The sequence below is a fragment of the Megalopta genalis genome, chromosome 3 (genome assembly GCF_051020955.1).
Source record: "Megalopta genalis isolate 19385.01 chromosome 3, iyMegGena1_principal, whole genome shotgun sequence".
NCBI lineage: Eukaryota > Metazoa > Arthropoda > Insecta > Hymenoptera > Halictidae > Megalopta > Megalopta genalis.
In genome coordinates this window covers 26,065,985-26,089,738 of record NC_135015.1, presented here as the reverse complement: position 1 = coordinate 26,089,738, position 23,754 = coordinate 26,065,985, and the positions used below count along the sequence as shown (strand labels likewise).

General features: G+C 43.1%; 1 protein-coding gene across 1 annotated transcript in view; it reads left to right on the top strand.

Annotated features, from left to right (window-relative positions):
• GABA-B-R2 (gamma-aminobutyric acid type B receptor subunit 2) overlaps window positions 1-23,751 on the top strand; it is a 237,520-nt gene extending 213,769 nt beyond the window's left edge. Inside the window, exons 4-19 of the mRNA XM_033473525.2 lie at window positions 284-451; window positions 1,925-2,100; window positions 3,083-3,260; window positions 4,487-4,720; window positions 6,901-6,961; window positions 7,029-7,263; window positions 7,519-7,759; window positions 9,898-10,020; window positions 10,110-10,220; window positions 11,527-11,751; window positions 11,837-12,019; window positions 13,537-13,636; window positions 13,711-13,834; window positions 14,843-15,315; window positions 16,610-17,023; window positions 18,091-23,751. Of these exons, the coding sequence (XP_033329416.1) occupies window positions 284-451; window positions 1,925-2,100; window positions 3,083-3,260; window positions 4,487-4,720; window positions 6,901-6,961; window positions 7,029-7,263; window positions 7,519-7,759; window positions 9,898-10,020; window positions 10,110-10,220; window positions 11,527-11,751; window positions 11,837-12,019; window positions 13,537-13,636; window positions 13,711-13,834; window positions 14,843-15,315; window positions 16,610-17,023; window positions 18,091-18,638 (3,594 nt within the window). The 3' untranslated portion in view covers window positions 18,639-23,751. The remainder of the gene's footprint in view (window positions 1-283; window positions 452-1,924; window positions 2,101-3,082; window positions 3,261-4,486; window positions 4,721-6,900; window positions 6,962-7,028; window positions 7,264-7,518; window positions 7,760-9,897; window positions 10,021-10,109; window positions 10,221-11,526; window positions 11,752-11,836; window positions 12,020-13,536; window positions 13,637-13,710; window positions 13,835-14,842; window positions 15,316-16,609; window positions 17,024-18,090) is intronic.
• Window positions 23,752-23,754: the final 3 nt, after the last annotated feature.

The window sequence follows — 23,754 nt, the reverse complement described above, 5'->3', positions numbered from 1 at the left end:
TACACGCAGCTTGATAAAATAATGAAAAAAGTGAAGAAATTTGTCTCGCGTTTCCCACAACGAACATGGAAAAATTTTAATTTTGCATAAAAATCCGCAGTCTAGTTTGGCGCAGTTCTTGTGTCCCGCGAATCAACTACTCGGCTACTAAAATACTGTAGCTCTCGCATTTCGCCCGCATGCAGCGTATCAAAAGCAGCATCCAACTCGTAGTTTAAAGGTCTCCCCGGTCCCGAGTTTAGACAAAGGAAACCCGCCCGAAACGATCCTTTCTCTGTTGCAGCTCAGCTACGCAGACACGCACCCCATGTTCACGAGCAACAGCTTTCCGAACTTCTTCAGGGTGGTGCCATCCGAGAACGCGTTCAACGCTCCTCGCGTCGCGCTCCTGATCCATTTCAATTGGACCAGGGTCGGCACCATCTACCAGAACGAGCCGCGTTACGCCCTTGCAAGTATCAACCAGCAGGGCGACCGCTTTGCGACGGAACTTTGCCGTTGTTTCGTATCCGAACACGAAGCGAAAGCAGCTCGTTTTTACAGTGTGGTCGGCAAGAAACTAATTTCGGTATTTCGACGTGAAATAAACCTCAATTTTTTCTATGCAAACATGAACTTTCATCGGTCGAATATCTTCCGTTCTGTTCGGCGACCTTTCGCCATCTTTCTGGCAACTTTATGATCCCGCGTTCACAAAAATTATGGTCCTTATCAGAAAAAAAGCTCCATCAAATGCGATTCGAGGCTATAGTTATTATATTGAAATTTTTACCATTCAAAAAACTTCGCCTTTGTGAAGATAGAAAAGTAAAACGCGTCGAAAATGTTCATTTTTGCACTCCAAGTCGAAAATTGACATCAAACTGTCAGTTGTAATCAAAACTGCGCGGAATTTGTTTCTATAGTAACCTAAAAGAATCAACTACTGATCTGAGAATCACAATTTGCAAACAAAAACATTATAACCTCAACAAAAGAATGACGATACATACGTAATTCTATCTAAACGTGCGAACCGGAATTATTTTCTTGCCAACGCGATATAAAAACGAGCCCTAACAGGGAGACCGCTTTGCAACGGAACTTTGCCGTCGTTTCGTATCCGAACGTCCAAGCGAAAGCAGCTCGTTTTTACAGTGTGGTCGGCAAGAAAGTAATTTCGGTATTTCGGTTGCGAAATAAACCTCAATTTTTTCTATGCAAACATGAACTTTCATCGGTCGAATATCTTCCGTTCTGTTCGACGACCTTTCGCCATCTTTCTGGTAATTTCATGACGCTCGTAAAACTTCTGGTTCTTATAAAAAAAACTCATTCAAGTGCGATTCGAGGCTATCGATATTACTGAAATTTAAAATAATTATATATATTAAATTAAATTTGATATATTAATATATTATTATTAATATTATATTATATTATATTATTAATATATAATATATATATATATATATATATATATATATATATATATATATATTAAATTAAATTAAATTTATATATAATAAAATAATTAATATTACCATTTAAAAAGCTTCGCCTTTGTGAAGATAAAAAAGTAAAACGCGTCGAAAATGTTCATTTTTGCACTCCGTGTTCAAATTGACATCAAACTGTCAGTTGTAAACAAAACTGCGCGGAATTTGTTTCTATAGTAATCTAAAAGTATCAACTACTGATCTGAAAATCACAATTTGCAAACAAAAAAATTATAACCTTAACAAAAGAATGACAAATACAAACGTAACTCTATCTAAACATGCGAACCGAAATTATTTTCTTGCCAACGCGATATAAAAACGAGTATATATATAATAATACTCGAATAATAATTTAACCTCCCCTTCCAAAAATTGTCCACTTTTGTGCAGAATCCGAGCATCGATTAGAGAGAATTCACCGTAATCGGTTCCTCTTCTTGCAGGCGCACAATCGATTGGTCGCCGATTTGGACGACAGCAAAATGGAGGTTGTGGAGACGCAGAGCTTCGCGACCGAGGTGAGCAGCGCGCTCGAGAAGCTCAAGGAGAAGGACGTTAGGATCATTCTAGGAAATTTCAACGAGGTCTGGGCCAGACGGATATTCTGCGAGGCGTACAGGTGCGAGCGAATAAAAAGACGCCGTGGGTGCCGGTGATTTAGAAAGCGATGCAGGAACAAGTGCACTCGAGGATATTAAAAAATATTTCTCCGCCATTCAACCAAATATCTTTCCCATTATTGGACGAAGTATTTTATAGATTGCTTGATCTTCCAAAAATGTACACGTCGTTGTCAAATTCGTTTAATTACAGGAAACATTTGTTTCGAATGGTTTTTCGACTCGCGCCGGCTTCAAAGAGTGATAAAATAAATCCTTATCATTGACTCGCGACAAACGAAAACAGCGAATTCGATGAACGAACGGGACGAACGAACGATCCTACTTATTTTCAAATGTCTCGCGTATTTGTGTTCGCACAGGTAATAGCTGTGATTTTAATTTCCGGCGGCGCCGGACTCTGCGAATTCGATTGAACGCTTACTGCGTACCAATTAACGCCTTATCTGCCGGCGATCATTTCGTGATTTCCGAAAGTCCCGTAATGCACGGTTAGAAATTGCCTTAATAAATTGTTTCGGCGATGGTAATTGTTTCAATCGCGTGGCGACGAGTCTTTTTTAGCAACATTTTCAGCGAGTCGCGTTCGCGTGTCCCGACGCGGTGCATGGAAAAAAGTAAAAATACTATAATATTTCCCTGCACCATTCTGCTTATTGGCACGCGGTTCATTACACGCGCTGCAGTGAATTGTTGTTACCTTGTAACATGATCGCGGGACGCGCGAAACAAACGAAAATCCGAATTCTTTCGCGGCGCGCGGTTCTTTCGCTTTCAAAATCAGCGGCGCGTGTCGCCGATTTCCACGAAATATGAGAAACCTTCGTGGTCAGAGATATTGGAGGCGATTCAATTGGAAATCGCGAAGGTTCGATCGGGTACGAAGATGGCGCGGCACCGAATAGAAATGTCATAATGCCGGGGCGGCGAGGGGCGGAGGAGGGATGGGACGATCTCGTGACCGATCGAACTCGTTTCCAGATTCGGCATGTTCGGCAGAAAATATCAATGGGTGATCATGGGCACGTACGCGGAGGAATGGTGGCTGCGTCCTGGCGGCGGTTGCGCGCCCTCCGAGTTGTCCGAGGCCCTGCACGGCGCCATTTTGACCGATCTGCTGCCGTTGACCACGGAAGAGCGGTACACCGTGTCCGGCATCGTAAGGCCGATGCTCTTTTCTTCTTCCCTTCTGTCCTTCTTTCTGCAATTCTTTCTTTCCGAATTTCCTTCTTCCTGTATTTCTCTTTTTTATGTCTTCCTGTCTTTCTTTCTTTTTGTCTGTCTTTCAGTATTTCTTCTTCACTGTCCTCCTCTCATTCTTTCTGTACGTTTTTCTGTCTTTCTGTACTTTTTGTATTCTATCTGTCTTTCTGTCTTTTCCTCTTCCTTTCTGTCTTTTTGTATTTTTTCTTTTCCGTCTTCCTCCTTTTCTTGCTGTCTGTCTTTTCTTGTCTTTTTGTATTTCTTTTTTTCTGTCTTCCTCTTCTTCTTACTGTCAGCTTTTTTGTCTTTCTATATTTTTTCTTCTGTCTTCCTCTCTTTCTTTCTGTCTGCTTGTTGGCCTTTCTGTATTTCTTCTATTCTGTCTTCCTGTCTTCCTGTTTGCTTCTCTGTCTTTCTGCAGTTTTTCTTCTGTCTTCCTCACCTTCTTTATGTCTGCTTCTTGGCCTCTGTATCTCCTCTATTCTGACTTCCTGTCTGTTTTTCTGTCTTCCTCTATTTCTTCTTCTCCGCCTTCGTGTCTGCTGTTTTGTTCTCTTTTGTATTTCTCCTTTTCTGTCTACCTGTTTGTTTTCTTGTCTTCCTGTTCGCTTTTCTTTTTTCCTGTCTATTTTTCTGTCTTCCTGTCTGTTTTCTTGTTCACTTTTGTATTTCTCCTTTCCTGTCTACCTGTTCGTTTTCCTGCCTTCCTATTTGCTTTTCATTCTTTCTGTCAACTTTTCTGTCTTCTAGTGTTTCTTCTTTTCTCTCTTCCTGTCTGTTTTTTGTGTCTCCTTTTGCATTTCTCCATTTCTGTCTACCTGTTTGTTTTCCTGCCTTCCCGTTTCTTTTCTTTCTTCCTGTCTATTTTTCTGTCTTCCTGTCTGTTTTTTGTCCTTTTCTATTTCTTCTTTTCCGTCTTCCTGTCTACTTTTCTGTCCTTTTATATTTCTCCCTTTCCATCTACCTGTTTGTTTTCCCGCCTTCCCGCTTGCTTTCCCGTCTTCCTGTCTGTTTTTCCGTCATCCTGTACATCTTCTTCTCCGTCTTTCATCCCGTCTTCCCTCTTGTTCTTCTATCATTGTCCTCCGTTCCCGCTCCCGCCGTGACAACATCCGGACGGCGAGGCGAAGCCGGCCGGTCGTTCGGAAAATTCTTTACGCTTCCGGTTCGAATGTTTTCCAGACGCCGGATCAATATCGGGTCGAGTACGACTCTAGACGGGGCACCGAGTACTCGAGGTTCCACGGTTACACGTACGACGGTATATGGGCGGTCGCACTGGCTATACAGCACGTGGCGCGCAGGATAAGGCACTATCGCCGGAATCAGACCATATCGGATTTCAGATACAGGGACGCGCTCTGGGAGAAGCTGTTCCTCGAGGCCCTCAGGAACACCAGCTTCGAGGGAGTCACGGTGAGCACCGCGAAAACAGGCGGCTTAACGTGATAGTACCTGCTATGGAACACCGGTCGATCGTGATCCCATCTTGAAACAGCAGCACGAATAATAGGATAAAAACTAGATAGAGCATACGGAAGCGGATAGAAAAATTCTTTCGTTATTCCTGGACATTCTTCTTTATCGCGCGAGCATTGTTCGCAACGATTAGCTGTGAGCACTAATATGCTTAAGGTAATGGTACCTGTTATGAAACACCGAACGATCGCATCCCCTTCTCGAAACAGTGGCACGAATAATAAGATAGAAATATTAATATTATATTTATTAATTTATTATTATGTATTTAATATTGTATTTATATTTGTTATTTATATTAAAATTTAAATTAAATAATTTATATTATTATTAATTTATATTAAAGAGAATATAAACGTTCCAGACCACATTTTTGAACATTATTTTTTAGAAATTCACTCGCGCAAATACTGTGCCGCAGAAGAGAAAGCTGTGGTAGAAAAATGTTTATTCGAATATCAGGTGTTTCGAAGCAGGAACGTACGGTGAACATATTCCTACTTCAATTTTACATTGTCCCGATTTATGGAACACTTGGTAACCGCGTTTCATATACTCAATGTCCCCAATATTGAACGGACCTTTCAAATAGTCGTTCCAAATTAGGGACATGGAACGTGGAGCTCGGGGAGATTGCAAGAGAACGGTGTTCCATTATATTTCCACGTACCTTAATACTCGATAATTAATTAATTATTAGTATTAATATCATTACTATTGATTATATAGTGTCTTATAGTGATACTAATTGTACCGATAATAATTAATTTAATAATCGACGCTTTACCATTTTACTCGTTTTATATTTGATTCGCGTCGAACGTCGATCAAACAGTCGTATAAATATTCGAACGACAACACTGATGTTTTAATAATATCGATGATAAAAGCGAAAAGCGTTCCATATTAGGCACTTCTGCCTTAATCTCTCTCTCCGGACGGGGAAAAGGCGACGGTATTTAATTCGAAACAATCGGGAACCGTTCGGCCTGAAATTCGGCCACCTAACAGTCCGAGCCGGATAGCGACTACCCGATCGATGCGCGACCTTCCGATTCGAGAGCATTAAAATAAATGGAAGTTTACGCTCGGCCGACGATTCGAGCGATCCGAGCCCGCTTGCACAGGCGCTCCGCTGAAAAACGTCCGGCAAAATTCTCCACGCGGTTCGATCACGCTTTTCCCAGACGCGACATTAATTCGCGCAGTTTCGAACACTTTTCAGAGGCGATTCTCCGTTTAACCGTAATCACGGACACGCGTTAATGCATCGACGCGCGAATCTCTTTCGGTCTGTCGGTTCTCGTTTCGGGGAATCTTGGGGTGCCGTTTGCGACGCGTTCGCCGCTGAATCTGGTGCCCGTCCGCGAGACGATGGCACAGATTTCGGCAGTGTAGCGCGCAAAAAACGTTGCTCTTTCTTCTCGACTTATATCTTCTCATGTAGAATCATCCCCCGCCCGGTTGCGCCACGATTAATTTCACCCACCCTGTATACCGCTCGAGAAAATTACGAAAATTAGCCAAATTCGACTGACGATAACTTCGCGAAACGTGATCGTAGAATGATGACTCTTTTTTCAAATTAAAGCTTAAAACTTCTACTTTGAAACAGCGTTTCTAGTATTCAAGTTCGACGCGCCCTCGCCGATGCATCCATTTAAATATAAAGTCATGTTCGCCACGTTAAAAAATTGCTGTCACATTGAAACCGGCCAAGTTCGACGAAATGCGCGGACTTCGTAAAATTTTTTACAGAGACGCCACTTACAGGAGAACGAAGTCCAATCCTTTCTCTTTAATTAGAAAAAAGATAAAGCCGACTGCGATTTTTTTCCGCGAAGTTACAACATGTTGAAGTAACCTCTGCACTTTAGCACTTTTTCAACCCCTGCAAACATGGTCTCCCATTTAAAACGGTACAACGGCGAGGATGCACGAAACATAAAATCCAGTAAATCTGTCTGAAAGTAGAGATTCCAAGCTATAATTTAAAAGAAAACTCATCATGCTGCGATAATTTCTCGCGGAGTTATCGTCAGCCAAATTTGGCCGATCTTCAGCTCGACGAGAAAGACCGAGTCACCGAGCGACGAGTCACGCGCGTTTCGTTTCAGGGGCCGGTGCGTTTCTACGACAATGAGAGGAAAGCGTACATTCTGTTGAAGCAGTTTCAAAGTGAGTAGACGAGCCGAGCGGCGACATCCCCGATCGCCCCGTATCCGTACACGCGGCGTTGTTGCAGGCGGGAACGAGGTAAAAGTCGGCGAGTACGACGGCGTGACCGGCGTCCTGGACCTGACCCGGGGTCAGCCGTTGGTCTGGAGGGGTCGATCACCGCCGAAAGATCGTACGCTCCACATGATCGAGCACTCGACCGTGAACATCACGATCTATGCGGTGCTCGCCTCGGCGGCCAGCGTCGGCATAGTCATGGCGGCCATTTTTCTAGCCATCAACATCCGATACAGAAATCAAAGGTGATTATACGAGTGTGAGAGAGAGAGAGGCGGGATCGCGGTCTCGCTTTCGACTGTTCATGGGAAACGAGGCCCCCGGAATTGTCCCCTTGGTTCACGACGCGAATCGCATTTCGACGCGATGAAACGCGAAAAGTCCCCGCGTATTCCCGTTGTCGTTGTTGTTGCCTCCTCCGTCACGTCAGCGCGCCCGTACCGCGAACCGCCGTCTTTCTCCGTGCCTCTGCTCACGACCGACCATCTTCAACGTTTCAGATACATAAAAATGTCATCGCCGCATTTAAACAACCTCATTATCGTCGGATGCATGCTGACCTACAGCAGTGTAATTTTCCTTGGGTTAGATTCGCAGCTGTCCAGCGTAACGGCATTCCCCTATATTTGCACCGCGAGAGCGTGGCTACTAATGGCTGGTTTCTCGTTGGCCTTCGGCTCCATGTTCTCGAAAACATGGCGGGTGCACTCGATCTTCACCGACGTCAAGCTCAACAAGAAGGCGAGTAACGTTCGTTCCAAGCAACGTGGCGCAGTGGTCCGGCAAGCGGATAATGCGAATTGGAATTATTTCGCTGTTTCTTTTATATATTTTATTTTTATCTACTTATTTTTATCTGGTTACTTTTATCTGGTAATACTTTTTAGGCGACGTTCAATGCTTTGTCCGAACTCGAGGAGAAATGGAGACCGTTCCATTTAGAGAATTGAAGGTGGCCCTCGTATCTTGATTAAAAGGCGAAATAATGTGAAGTCGATATTGCTGCAGTAAATTCTCCCTAATTGACGCTCGGAACGAAGCTTGCAAACGAGAATGGACAATTTGGGGAGAGGGTGTGCGATTGTTCGAATCTCGTGGCTCGTTTTTATTGTTTTATTATTTATATACAAGTATAAAATAATCGTATCTCCGCTTGCCAAATTGTTCAGTTTTGTTTACAAGCTGAGAGGGAATTTACTTCAATTAGGGAGAATTTACAGTACATGCCCCCTCCCCTATTTGTTAACCGTGCAACTTCTATCTGAAACATTTCTTCGTGCAACGAATATTTTATCTGTTATCTGATTGTAGAATGAGAAATAATGACTCGACAATGGCATCGATTTTGTGTAAATCAAGATCAAATACTTTTGTCATTTTTGTTGGTTAGTATGTTTCAATTATTTAACACGTTCGCGGACACGAAAGATTTAAATGAGCTGCAAAACAGGTGATTTAGTTTTAGTGTTAACGCTATTTCTATCGAGGGCGGGGGGGGGGGGTGTCGAAAGACAGTAATTTCTTATAATAATTTCTATTTAACACTACTTTTACCAAAGGGTTAAATGGACATCTTTGAATAAGTTTTGCTAAAAATTATTTTATGTTCTCTATGTAATCGCTTCTCTAAGATTAATTCGGTAAATTGTATCGGTAAAAATAGGGTTAAATCGTTGCATTAAAGTACATAATAATTTCCAAAAGTAATCGCTATGAAAATTATTTCCTACTTTCTATATTTTTTATGCGACTCACTCCTCTCGATCATCGCAAGATTAATTCGCTGAATTCCATAATACAAAATATCGGTAAAAATAGTGTCGAACTATTAAATCAACCCCTTGTAGTATAATAACGTGTCGGACACATGAAAGTTTTCACACATAATCTACTAAATGAGCGGTTTATTTTGAAAGCGCCCCAAGTCTATTTTCCAAAAACATCGAGCTAGCTGTTTCGATATTTGCATTTCTATGTCATGTATAATTTCGTCTCAGCGAAGCCCCTAGAACACAAACAACCCTTGGGAATACAAAAACATTATGCTACCATGTGTTATCAGTTACCAATATTTCTAAATTTATTAAAACGCAAAATCCTCAAATATCTGTTCTTTTCCTTTTTTTAAATAAACGGACTTAGGCCATTTTCGAAATAAACAGCCCGGAAATGAATATTATTTATGACTTCAAAATCGAAACGAAGGAGAATGATCTCGTTCCATTAGAGCAATTATTAAAAACAAAGAAAAATTCCAATCGACACAGTTGTAATAACAATATCAAAAAATAAACGCTATATACAGGTTGTCCCAAAATTATTGTACAAACGAGAAATGAGAGGTTCCTGAGGTCATTTGAAGCAACTTTTTCCTTAGCGAAAATGCAATCCGCTGCTTCGTTTACGAGTTATTAACAAAAAACGCTGACCAATGAGAGGCGAGAGCTCGCCTAACGCTAGACGGCCGAGCCAATCGGCGGAACTGGGCCCCGTCCACTCGTCGGCTGGACCGCCCCGCGTCAATCGAGCTCGCCTTTCATTGGACAACGTTTTTCGTTAATAACTCGTAAACGAAGCCTCGGATTGCATTTTCGCAAAGGAAAAAGTTTCTCCAAATCACCTCAGGAACCTCCCATTTCCCTCCTGTATAATAACTTTAGGACATGAAGAATTGAATACGCGATAACTAGGCTTATGAATTCGAATGTTGCAGCATTCGTGAAATTTTGCGCGACAATGGAAATCAATGCTGCAGCATTCACGCCCGCGAACGTGTTAAGCGACGGAAAGCTAATTCCCGGACCACTGTTCGTCGTCGCGTCCACAACGCCCCGGTCTTCTCTCGAATAGTCGCGATGTGCATCGTTTCGATCGTTTAGGTGATAAAGGATTACCAGTTATTTATGCTTGTCGGCATATTGCTGGTCATCGATCTGGGGATTATGACGACGTGGCAGGTCGCGGACCCGTTTTACAGGGAGACCAAACAAATGGAGCCCTACGTACGTACCGATCGACGATCCGCCGCGAATCGACCCGCGATCCGTTCGGTTCGCCGAGAATGAACGCACACCTGGTCCTTTTCTTGCAGCCTCATCCCTCCAGCGAGGACATAATCATAATACCGGAAAACGAGTACTGCCAGAGCAACCGGATGACCTTTTACCTAGGGGGCATATACGCGTACAAGGGTCTCTTAATGGTGCGTAATAATAGTGATTAAGCTTCGGACTTCCACGCACCCTGTCCACGCTTCCTGCTTTGCCGAGGACACGTTCGTCAGCCTACTCGAACCTTTCTAAAAACGATCCGTCGATCCACGCGAACAGATATACCGGCCGTTGTTTAACATAGTCGCGATCGGTCGGTTCATTGGTTCCGCGGCGCTTTTAATTTCGATTATATCCAACGAGCAACAATTGCCGTGATTGTTTAATTTATTCGTTACGCGCGAGCAACAAAGCGATGAATTTTTCGTAAAACGCGGGAGCAATTTTCTCGACGAACGATTAAATCGTAAATGTTTGATCTCGTTAACTCTCGACGGGTATGCGGCTTTCGAAAAGTTCATTATTTTGTTGTGGATTTAATCGTTGAGTTCGTTCTTGTTAATTCGATGCTGTATCGTTTTCGAAAAGTTGGTCACTTTGTTGGCTCAATTTAATTTGTAAGTTCGTTATTGTTAATTCGATGCTGTATGATGTCAGAGAAGTTGATCGTTTCGTTGCGAATTTAATCGTGATTTCGTTCCTGTTCATTCGATGCTACATAATTTTCAAAAAATTAATTACTTCGTTACGAATTCAATCGCAAATTCGTTCTTGTTAACTCGATACCCCATAGATTCCAGAAAATCAATCACTTCGTTACGAATTTAATCGTAAATTAGTTCTTGTTAACTCGACTCTCGTTAACTCGAATTTCCAAAAAATTAATCACTTTATCACGAATTTAATCGCAAATTAATTCTTGGTAATTCGATTCCCCACAATTTCCAGAAAATCAATCACTTCGTTACGAATTTAATCGTAAATTAGTTCTTGTTAACTCGACTCTCGTTAACTCGAATTTCCAAAAAATTAGTCACTTTATCACGAATTTAATCGGAAATTAATTCTTGTTAACTCGATTCCCCACAATTTCCAAAAAAAAATCAATCACTTTATCTCAAATTTAATCGTAAATTAATTCTTGTCAACTCGGCACCCCACAACGTCCAAACAATTAATCACTTTGCCACGAATTTAATCATGAATTTAATGTCGTAAATTGATCACTTTCTTAATCAGAGAAGCTATCGATCGACGTGCGAGACGAAACTATTACGAAATTATCGAACAGGGTAGTGAAATCGAAAACAAACCAGCGCGAACTTATCGAACCGACTGAAAAATCATTTCTCGCGGTGTAAAGACTGATCTAAGCCTGGATCGACATTATGGCATTGCGGAGGATCGGGCGTGGCGTGTCTCGTGCCGTGTAATCGTTTCAAAGTTCCCGTGTTACAGATATTCGGCGCCTTCCTCGCGTGGGAAACGCGACACGTCAGCATCCCCGCGTTGAACGACAGCAAATACGTCGGGATGAGCGTGTACAACGTGGTGATCATGTGCGTAACCGGAGCAGCGATCAGCTTCGTGCTGGCCGACAAGCAGGACGCCATGTTCGTAATGCTGTCGGTGTTTATAATATTCTGTAGCACGGCCACGCTGTGCCTGGTTTTTGTGCCGAAGGTAGACACTATCGTTCGAATTCCGTGCGCGTCGTTCCCGTTCACGCGACACTGTTATGCTTAAGAGGGCCTGTTTCCTATGGCAGCTGATTGAACTGCGAAGAAACCCGCAGGGAGCGATTGACAAACGTATGAGAGCCACCCTAAGGCCGATGTCGAAGACAAGGCGAGACTCGAGCATGAGCGAGTTGGAGGAACGGCTGAAGGAGGCCACCCTGGCCAATCAGAAATTCCGTAAGCAACTTTTGGAAAAAGACAGCCAGCTTCAGGTAAGCGAACCAGAGCCCGCTTCCTTGATAATCGGTTATGTCGGCGAATACAGTCAGTTTTTGAAATGAAAACGAAAAACAGACAGACTCGTGGCATATAAGAATTATTTGTTGGAACTACGTTTGCGACTAGTTTATAAATAATGGAAGAAGATTTTTGCTCGCCGAAATAGATTTTTGAAATAGTAAATAGACTAATTGTTCATTGTATTCGATGATTATTTAACAAATATTTTGATCTTCTTATGTGATACAGAATTTGGCAAATGAAGTATTTCTTTTGATTAAAATTAATTTCTTTTATTTGAAATAGTATTTACATATGGTGATAGCATTTCAAATAGATTTAACTGCGTAATATCTATATGTAAATACTATTTCAAAAAAAAATTATTTGCCAAATTCTATATTACATGAGAAAATAAAAATATTTATAGTCTATTTGCTCTATTTTAAAAAATTATTTTTCCACAGCCATGTGATAGTCATTGGTGATGAAGGAAATTAAATTTCGGTGGCTTATAACAGTTACCAAAAAAAAGAAATCTTGTTTCTTTGTTTTTTAGGAAATATATTTCAGTTGCTCCTAACAGTTATAAACAAAGGAAACTAAGAAGAAAATAAAATAAACGTTGGATCAAAATGAATATATTTTTCTAATAATGTCAGAACCTTGTAGAATTTTCAGTTGCACATAATAATTAGGAGCAACCATAACAGGTTTTCACTGTTAATAATTATTATTAACTAAACCCGAAATTCTCTAAAGGACAACTGTTGTAAATCGACTGCAGATTTTACCCATTAGTAAGCAAAAATGAATAAAATAAAACAGGACAGTGAAGACACGAAAAGAATTTACAGATATTTTTGCATTATTGTCTCTGTATCAACGCCACTAAAAAAGAAACTAGCAGTATAATAACCGAATATATAATATATATAATAACAATATATATAACCGAATTAGAATTAAAAAATTTAATTTCCTTCATCGATAATGATTATTCACATTTTTTTCCGCATATTATAACTATTATTATTATTAATAAGACGCTAAATTACCAAGCTAATTAATCAAGACGCTAAAACTCAGAATATAAAATATTTTTCAGCCATAAAATATTTTATAAATCGTACGCTCTCTATTTTTAATATTATCCAAGCTTATGTATATTATTTTTGACTGCCAAACAATAACGAAATTAACAAGCAAGCGAGCATACGATTTAAAAAAGCATCGATCGAGCATTATCCTTATAAAATAACCTTAACAATAAACGAGCTATAATCATCAACGATTATCTCCACCCAAGTTTTTCAAATAACTATCACTTTCAGTCCCTGGTTCCATTTCGAATAACACAGGTTGTTGTTTATCAACGACTTCCCTCGTCTAGCCTGTTCGACTGAGAATACTATTTCACGGGACACTGTGCGTTCGACATTCTTTTCGGAAATCGTATCAGCCACGTGGTCCGCGTCCGGTCGAAGTAAACGCGGTTGTCCGGTTGCAGATGTTCCGGAGGCGGCTCGGAGACCAATGCGCGACGAACACGCAAGAGCCGATGGACAGACTGACGGTTCCGCGGCAAGAGGGGACGCTCAAGAAAGAGGGTAGCTAAGACATTAGGCTATAGGAAGCTATGTTGCACGTTGACAATCGATTCTGATCGATACCTTCGCCGCAGGTCTGTCCGTCAATACGGAGACCACGGACATCTCGATGTCCATGTGCAGTCTGAACTCGACCACGATCTCCCAGCCGGAGCCGGACTATGCCAACACCAACGGTCTCGAGCAACAGGCCCCAAAGTGCGTACGGAACACCGAAAAAAATAAATCATTCTACCGTGGCCGCTCAATAAAGCGGAGAATTCGGGGCTCCGGTGCTCGGAGTCGGCTGTCGGGCGGCCGGTCGCGCTAGTCGCTCCGCCTAGAAGTGGGCGGAGCGCGAGTGTGGGCGTTCCCAGCTGACCCAGCTGACTCGCAGCTAAAGCAGTGGAGCCACTTACTGTGGGATATCCAAATACTCTGCCTTATTTCAAGTTCATTTTCAAGCATGATTAACTGTATATTTATCGAACAGGACGCGCTATATTTTTGTACTTGAATTCGATCGATTATTTACTTGTTGAAATTACCAATCTAAAAGATGGACGTTTTTGAAATACCATAAAAGTTACTCAAATTTTCTGTGAAGCTTATGAAGAAGTTTGAAGATAGTACTGAACGAATATTCAGTAAAATAAATCATTGCTAACGAATATAAAATAATAAATGAATATAATCGATAACAAATCGATCATTAATTTGAATCTTCGTTTCTGGTTTCAATTTCGCCAGTTTATTTGCTCTGCACAGTAATTGATCCTATAATACTTCTCCATTAACCTGAGATCTAAAACCATCTGTCATATTTTTAATGAGAAGAAATGTGAATATGAAATTTAATTAAAGCAGTCATCCACAACGTGAGCTTCAAAATGGCTTATAGCAACATTACATTTCACCCATAGAAAATGAAATCGATTACAAAGTATATTAAATATTAAATATTTATCGTTGATCTTTATAGATCACAGGCACACAGCAACTGGCTCCACGACTGTTTCTCCTTTCCCCTAACATTCGAAGAAGACGTGACGCTAATTTCATGGCAAAATCGAAATCGACAGAAGAAACTCTGAGATTTATCTATATTTAATCAATTATTATTTATCTTTATTCGTCGAAATCGCCGAAGTTTCTTTCAGTGGCGAGAGCAATCAAAGTCCGCAGGACACAGTAACTGGCGCTTCTACCGCATGTTCCTCTTCGCAGGAAGAAGACCTCCTTCTCGAAGCTTCCGGCGATCGCCATCGACACGGAGCGGGTCCCCTTGGTGCCGCAGACGGTGACGACGAAGCAGTCCATCGAAGGCGTCCCGTCGACGGTCCCATCGGCGCTGAAACACACTGTGGATGACACTGAAACGCGCAGGAGAGTTCGGTCGGCCGGTACGGGAAAGGAGAGCGAACCGTTGATCGAGAGGAGCCCGGAGCCTCGCCCGGATGGCAAGACGAACGTGGACTTCGTGCCGGAGATCGTCGAGGAGGGTGACGCGATCATCCTTGAGGAGACCGAGATTCCTAGGCACGGGAAGCCGATCAGGTACCGGGACGATCGCAGGTCCAGGCTGCCCACGCCTCCGCCGACCAAGAACGTCTCCTTCGGCGAGCTCCACGAGCAGAACTACCTGGAGCAGGCGATCCTCCCTCCGCCGATGCAGTTCGTGCCGAAGCACCGGCATTCCGGTGAGTAATACTAATCTACTGGGCCGAGCACCTTTTAACCCCTGCCACTCCAACCCGCGGTAATGCCGGCAAGCGTTCGACGAAATTAGGGTTCGAATGTCATCGATTTTTAGAACTGGATCTACTGTCTTGAACTGTTTTTAAGCGTCGAAGAGACTGGTTCGCAGAATTGATTTTATTTTGTTTTTGGCGTTTCGAGTGACAGCAAAATGTAAAGGGAATTAGGGCAAAGGTAACTGGAATATAGTAAAAGGCAGGAGATTGTTTGCAGTGGTAGAAATGGATGAACGAAACACGGAACAGTGAAAACAGAAGAATTTATGAACACTGCAGCATTGTATCGATTAAATCATTTGTTGTATTAATTAAATCACTGTAATCACTTTTGAATCACTCAAAATTATAGTCTGTAATCTAAATGGTATTTTTTTCAGTTTAATTAATGGTTAATAGTGATAATAATAATAATATTTTCACTGCCTTAACGTCGTTAGAAGAAGAAATATATTTTCGGCTACCTTTTGTTTCATTTAAGAGATGATGAACTTTCTTATAGTTCATTTTCTAAAATATGCAAACAATTAATTTTATAGAAAAGTTTTCTTTCCTTTTTTTTATCGTTTTGATGTAAACTTTTACGCAGTGTACCGAGATGAGTCACCTAAACTTGCAAAATCCAAGAAGGGTAATATGCCTCCGTTCTCGTTAATACTTTACAAAACAGAAAATTGTACTCTTACAATATACAAGAGTAAGCGTAATTATTTTTAAAATTATTGTTACTATGTTATCATTTTTATTCAGTTTATATTCAATTATATATAAAAGACAGCCATTATTACAATTTTATGTATTATGAAATATATTATTAGTAAAATATATATAAAATAATTGAATATTTTTATAATAATAATATATATGTGTGTGTGTGTAACGTTTATAATATATATGATATTATAAACATATTATATATATTATATTATTATCATTATTATTATATTATATATTATTATATATATTATTATATTATTATATATTATATATATTATAAATATATTATCATAAAATATATTATATTTAGTATTTGGAATAATATATTTTATAATATATAAAAACGTAAAAATTGCTACCCTTCCTTATACGACTTATTAATTTAAAAAACAAGTAATTTTGACCCCTCTGATAGAAGAAGCTATACATCAATCGCCAGTAGTTTTATTATTAATACCCGATTCTGCTCTAAAACGTGACTTTAATCGTCGAAGACATTGAATAAGCCCTGGTTCTCTTGCAGCCTCGGCAGCCGCGGTGACCTACCAGTCCCTGAAGAGGAGATCGTCCGTGAAGAACAACGGGATGGCGCATTCGCACCACGAACTGTTCCAAACCCGGCGTACTAGCGTGCCTATCAACTCGATCAGCTACATCTCCACGGAGAACGTTTCCAAGTCGGAGAGAACCGAGATCTCTCTCGGATCGTTCGACAAATCGTACGTGATCGGCGAGTGTGGGCACAGAAGGGCGCTGGTCGCCGGGACGGGTTACCGATGCGAGAAACACGGTGGCGGTCGTGGTCACTCTCATGCGACCCTAAATGGCTCCGCGGAAACGCCTCCGGTGCCAAGGCGGCAGAGGAAGCGTTACGACTCGCAGAACGCAAGCTCGCCGAGTGTTCCTGCGGTCGTTAGCGCGAGCTATTCTGACACAGGTGAGAAGCCGGAGAACGTTCGTTTCTGCGCTCCGTGTTAAAATGGAGTTCAAAAGAAATTATCAGTCGTAAACAAAAACTACACGGAATTTGTTTCCATAGCAATCTAAACGTGTCAACTACCAAAGCTGAAGACAAAAAAAAATGATAACTTTAACAAAAGAATGACAATGCAAACCGAAATTACTTTCAGATTGTCCACGAAAATGGACAATTTGGGAAGAGGCGATACGATTATTCGAGCCTTGCGGCTCGTTTTTATAATTGTGCACAATTTATAACTAGAGTGTACCAAAAATGTCTCGCAATCCGGAAATAGGTTCCTCGGATCATTTGAAGCAGCTTCTTCCTTTACAACAATTTTCTGCGAGGCACCGTTAACGAGTTATTAACGAAAAACAGTGACCAATGGAGAAGCGAGTACGGCTGACGCGAGGCGGCCCAGCCAACCAGCGCACGAAGCCCAGTTCCGCTCATTGGCTCGGTCGCCACGCGCCAGCTGAGGTCGCCTCTCATTGGTCACTGTTTTTCGTTAATAACTCGTTAACGGTGCCTCGGAGAACATTTTTGTAAAGGAAAAAGTTGCTTCGAATGACTCAAGGAACCCGCCACTTTCGGATTGCGAGACATCTTTGGGACGCCCTGTATAAAAATAAACGCAAGGCTCGAATAATCGTATCTTCTCTTCCCAAATTGTCCATTTATGTGGTCAATCTGGGCGTCAATTAGAGAGACATTACTGCACAATAATGTCTCCCTAACTGACGCTCAGATTGTACACAAAAATGGACAATTTGCGAAGAGGACATACGATTATTATAACCTTACATCTCGTTTTCATAGTTGTCAACAATTCGTGACTATAAAAATGAACCGCAAAGCCGAATAATTTCTATCTCCTCTTCCTAAACTGCCAATGAGACATTAATATAATTTCTATTCGATAAAAATGTTCATCTCGCACAAAGATCCGGGATCCGATCGCGAGCATATAAATCGGCGAATCCACCGCAATTTCCGCGGACGATGCCCCGCCGGACGCGTTCTAACCTCTCGTCCGATTTCAGAAAAATGCGAGGAATCCGTTTCGACGATCATCCAGCGATCGGTATCGGAGCGGTCGCGGGAGAAGTGTGCCCGGCTGCGAACGGACGGTCACACGGTGATCGAGTGCCCGCACCGTGCTGCGCGGAGGATACGGGAGTGCAGGCACACCGAGTCCAAGCTCCGGCAGCAGGCTCGGCTGGAGTATGTGCAGAGCACGCCGAACGTGGCGACGATCCACAACAACAAGTTCGCAAGCGCCAGCCCGCGGGTCGGAGGCGGTTCCGGGGGCGTCGACGGGAACGGGACCGGCGGCGGGATCGGTATCGGTATCGGCAGCGGGGTCGGCGGATCCGTGGCCACCAGCGCGGACGTTGTCGGCGGTTCTGCGGTGAACGTGTCGAAAATGTACAGCGCCGTGTCGGACGGCGAGCTGCTGGACCTAACGATCCTGCCAATCTTTCAGAAGCTGCTCACCGAAAGACACAAAAGCTCGAGGGGCGGCTACGGGGCCAGCGTGGCCAGCTGTCCGAATATATCCATCAAATGCGATATCGTCGAGTACCTCTAACGATCTTCCAGCATAACTAGTTTGAAATTCACGCGCGGATTCATCGTCCCGCGGACCGTAGCGATCCGATCCCGAAGGAACAGACGGAGAGAGGAGTTTCGGCGTCGTGGCACTCCGATCCGGAGTTGGACGGATTTTACTCGAGTAACCGATCGCGTTTCATTCGAGGAAGCTGTTCGAAATGTATTACTGTGCCGGATCGAATTTCATTCGAAGAATTCGTTCGATGTGTTGTTCGAATTGAAATCTGATTCGAGCGATTTATTCGATACGTTGTTCGCGTAAGAAGAATTTATTCGAAAGGTTTCTCGAATAAAATTTTATTCGAAATATCGTCCGCGTCGAATTTGATTCGAATAAGGCCCAACTCCGATCTGTTCCCGTGGCGATCGGTTTCTAATTATCTACGGTGGCTGCTCGACGAGCTCGGACCACGCCCACAAGAGCTCGGGCCACACCCACGGGAGCGCGGGACGCGCCCACAAGAGCTCGAACCACGCCCACGGGAGCGCGGGGGCGTTCCCGGCAGGGCTCTGCCACTCTCACACGCGGTTTTCGGGAAAGTGTTTCAACTAGCGTCGAGGTTAATATCATTTCTATCGAATTAAAATCCAGCATGGCCGTGAAATCATATATATAATATAACTACATATAATTGTATACGTATATGTAGGTGCACGTTAAATAATTCTGAACGTTATTGCATTGAAACAAGCAATTTTTCAACCTCAAAAATGCGATTAAATAGAAAAAAAGATATTCTGATGAGTTTAATTCTTTATTTTTGTAACTAATGGGTTACTTCACATGCAAACTGAATAAATAAATAAATAAATGTGACTATGCAACGGCTACGCTGGGGCTCGAATACTATTGAAGACATTGTTTTCTTTTCATAAATAATGCTTTATTTTGTCAACTTATTATATGGTTATATATATATATTATCAGTGCACTTTGACACTTTTGTAGCATCAATCTGAAATTTCCCAATGGAAATCGCGTTTCAGTTCGGAAAAAACCGACGTCGGTTGAAACACAGTGTCGCGTGCAAGAGTGCCAGAGCCGAGGTTCCCGGCGCGCGGTCTCTTATCGGGCTCCTGCTTATCGATCGGCCGTCGTATCGTCGTTCGAGGACCGCGAAGCGGTTCGTTTCCAATTATCCCGCGATCCGAGACGCCTCGATCACGATCAGCGCCGAACACAGACGGGGCGCGCGCATAGGATCCCGGCGTTTCTGTGCGCACAAAAGAGGCAACGGGACGCGACGGTAAAACGCGTCGGGCCGCGACGATCGTCGCGCGAGCCCGCCGCACGTGTATCCACGAGCTCGCTAATCGCGGCGTGCTCCTGCTAGATCTCTCGAATAAAACCGTTTTTTATATATCACCGACCTTTTAAACTAACGCGTACTCGACGGAGAAGAGCCGCGGGAGAAGCCTGAACGAGGATGCCGGCCTTCGCACGCGCCAAATCAAGGAAGCGCAGCGCGCGCGTTGCGTTTTTCGCGTCGGTCGACCGTCGACAGCCGGTTTCGGATTCGTTTTTCGCTGCTCCAGGGTCGATCGAGTACGCGCGCCGCCGGTTTCTCGCGACGATCGCACGCTGTTAAGTGAAACGCGATCGCAACGTCCAGATCGGCCGGCGCGATTCTCTTTTCGACGCGTTCGAAAATTCATCGTCGAACGGCTGCGGATCGTATCGGCGCCGTCGATCGCTCTTTTAGGAGACCGGCGCGGGTAAATCGGCGCGCGGGTAACTCGCCAACGCATTGTACAATCGAGATTTCTTTCGTCGCGCGCGCGCGCGGACCGCTCGATCCAGCGGCGAGCGGAGCGCGGACGCGCGGTTCGCATTGAAACTTTTCGACGGTCTGTCAGCCGTCGAGCTCCGTCTCTCCCGTTCTCCTTCTTTTCTACGAAGACCGCGTCGCGTTTACGAACCGGCGTGACGAAACCACGTTTTTATACGAACGAACAACGGGCGAATAACGCGTTCGCGCTCGCGTCGAGCCGCGTCGTTCCTGAGAAAGATCGGGCCGGGTTCGCATTATCGGTGTGACATAACGAGTCCGTCGCAATCGTCGTCGCCGTCGTCTCGCGGGCATCTTTTCGTAACGGTTATCGCCGGTCAACGATCAACGACGGAACGAAGGACAAGAGCAAAAGACGAAACGCCGACGAACACGTCTTGTTCTCTCGTTGAAACAGCGCAACGCGTCGACGCTACGTCGCGCGGCGGAACGAAGCGTTTGTTTTCGTGGACGTCGTCGATCGACTGTCGAAATTTTATATCGTGGCTTCGATCGAAGCCTCGTCGCGTTCAGCGCCGATAAACGACAGCTAAGATACTCATAAAAGTCGACGCGATTTAATTAATGAAATTAACGAAACCGAAACTAGGAAATCAAAATTTAGTGGATGACATTGGCAACTCTTTCGCGTTCGAAACACTCGAGATCAAATTCAGTTTGCTCGAATATATTAGAATGAAAATGAACGTTCAAGATTGGTCGAAAATTATATTTCATATAATTGTATATAATTATATTTGCTCAACGTATTAATGAGCGGTTGTAGAAAACTTCGCGGCCGATAGCTGCGACTGATAAGATAAATCTAATGCACATATATTATATGTATATATATATACATATATATACGTTATGCTCATACGTTAGACTTACTTTGTTAATAGCAGCTGTCAGCAGTTAATTTTTCTACCGAGAACCTTGCCGATGAAGCAGCGATAAATTTTGAACCTTGGGCGGTTCCTGGTAGAACTTGAAATCATCGATTGAATTATGACTGCAATTTAGTGCAATGGAATTTCATTTTATACAATTGTCGAACGATGGAATTTCATCGATGTCAGAATGTTTTTCTGTGGAAAACCATTGTCGATAAGATAGTCGATAATCTGGGAAACATTGAGAACGTATGAACTGATAGGATTTGGGCAATAATTATTTAAATTGGAGCAACTGGAAGAAGACAAATGGCTACAGATTTATTAGAAAAAATTCTTGCGTTCCGAACGGATTTAATTTCCAGTTGCACAGAATATGCACGGAATGAGAATTCATTCATTCGAGTGATATAATATACATAGTAATTAGAATGACATCGTTCGTAACTTAGGCAAAAAGAATGCAATAACGAGTCCCAGTCGTCAAATTTGCCCAAGGGGTTGAAGATTGAACGAAGCTATAGAATAAATTCTCGCTAATCGACGGCCAGATTGTGCAGAAAAGTGGACAATTTTGGATTTATTAATTACTTATTAATTATTTACGTTACATTATCTTGGACAATTTATTAATTTCGAAGGAGGGGATACTAGGGGATTCGAGCCTCGCGGCTCGCTTCTACCGATCCTCGACAACCATAAAAATAACAATAAATAAATAATCGTTTCTGCTCTTCCGAAATTGTCTATTTACGTGTCAATTAGGGAGACTTTCGCGGTAACAGAAAATCTCGACGATCGATTCTTGCCGCCGGCGTCCACGAAAATCGGCGTTTCGTTCCACCGCGCGCCGGGATCTTCGTTTGCCGTTCAGTCGGAACGGACACATCGCACGATTCTAAAGGCGTTAATGCCGTCGCATTCGCGGCACGCGAACACAAACCGACGGCCGCCATCTGTCAAGGTAGTCAATTCCCTCCTGCGGAACCGCGGACGGTTTCCGCCGCGAGACAAAAGAAAGAAAAACCGTGGCCGGCGCCCCCTTGTTGACGAGATCTATATTTTAGTCGAGAGAGTTTACGAGCAAATTCTGGATGTGACGTGCATGCCTATAGTAAAACGAGAACAGAAGTCGATTAAACGAAGAAAGAACACGTTGCGAACGTTCGAATTTTCGGTTCAGATTTGATCGCGCCGTTTACGATTCGTTCGTTCGTTCGTTTGTTTGGTTCCTTTGTTTTCCGTTTCGGGGCCTGTCAGGGACAAACATGGCGGAGCCTACGGCGATTTCGGGGCCATAAGCGACGTCCCGGATGTTCCCCACGAGGAGGAGAACGTCACCTATCCGTGAGCCTAAACGCTCGGTCGCGCGCAGGTACACTCGCCGCGTGGTCACGCGAGTCTTGTACATACGATTAATCTCGAAATAAATGTCATGTTCACAGGTAAAATTTAGACACTTGTTACGTAAAACGATCGTGCCCGTTTTTCCCGTTTTCTTCTTTTGTTCTCTCTCTCTCACTCTTTCTCTCTCTCTCTGTCGCTCTCTTTTCGCTCGTCCTTCGTTGTTCGCCGGCACCTGGGAACCGCGTGCGTGTGTTTTTCTTGTTTCTATTTGTACTTCGTCTCTCACTTCGTTTCTCACCTTCGTTTCTATCCTTTGCGAGCGTCGTTTAAAACAACGCGCGACGCGCTTTTGCGAACAGCTCGCGATCGTTTTTTCAGCGAGGATACACGTGACCCACGACGGCAACACCGAATTATCATTTTTCTCGTGTTTAAGTAAGAGTTGATGCTGAACAGGTCAATTATATTCAAAGATTTTTGTCAATAAAGTTGATTCGCTCGTTTCACCGGCTTCGACTCCTTCAAACGGAAGAAGCGTTTTCTCGGTTTCTTTCTGTCACGACTCACGGACACGTGACACACGCGTACTTCACCCCCTCCCTGAACCCCCCACGCATGCAAAAGACGACGAAACGATTCTCCAAGATCCAAATACACGCAAAACCGTCTACGATCTACGTATGTGTATGTACCTTTGTCTCTCTCCACCCTCGCCCCCTCACCACGCCCACGCTGTCGTCAGTCCTATCGTCTCTCTTTCTCTCTCTCTCTCTCTCTCGGGAATGAGATTCCCGATGACACGACGGAACAGTCGTTCTTCTTATTCAAGGATCATCGGCAAGAAAAAAAATAGAAAGAAAGAAAAAAGAAACGTCATTCGGTAATTCATGAGACGCATTCGAAAGCAGTACAAAATGGAACGCGCGTTTCCTCGAGCGATTTATAGTAAAGATCGATCGTGTTTCGATTGTACGATTCAACGTTTGTTGTCTACGTTTAGCATATAGTACAACGCAATCTTCTGTTAATGTAAAGTGAATAGAGTTTAATAAACGAACGATTTGATACGAAAACCCGATAT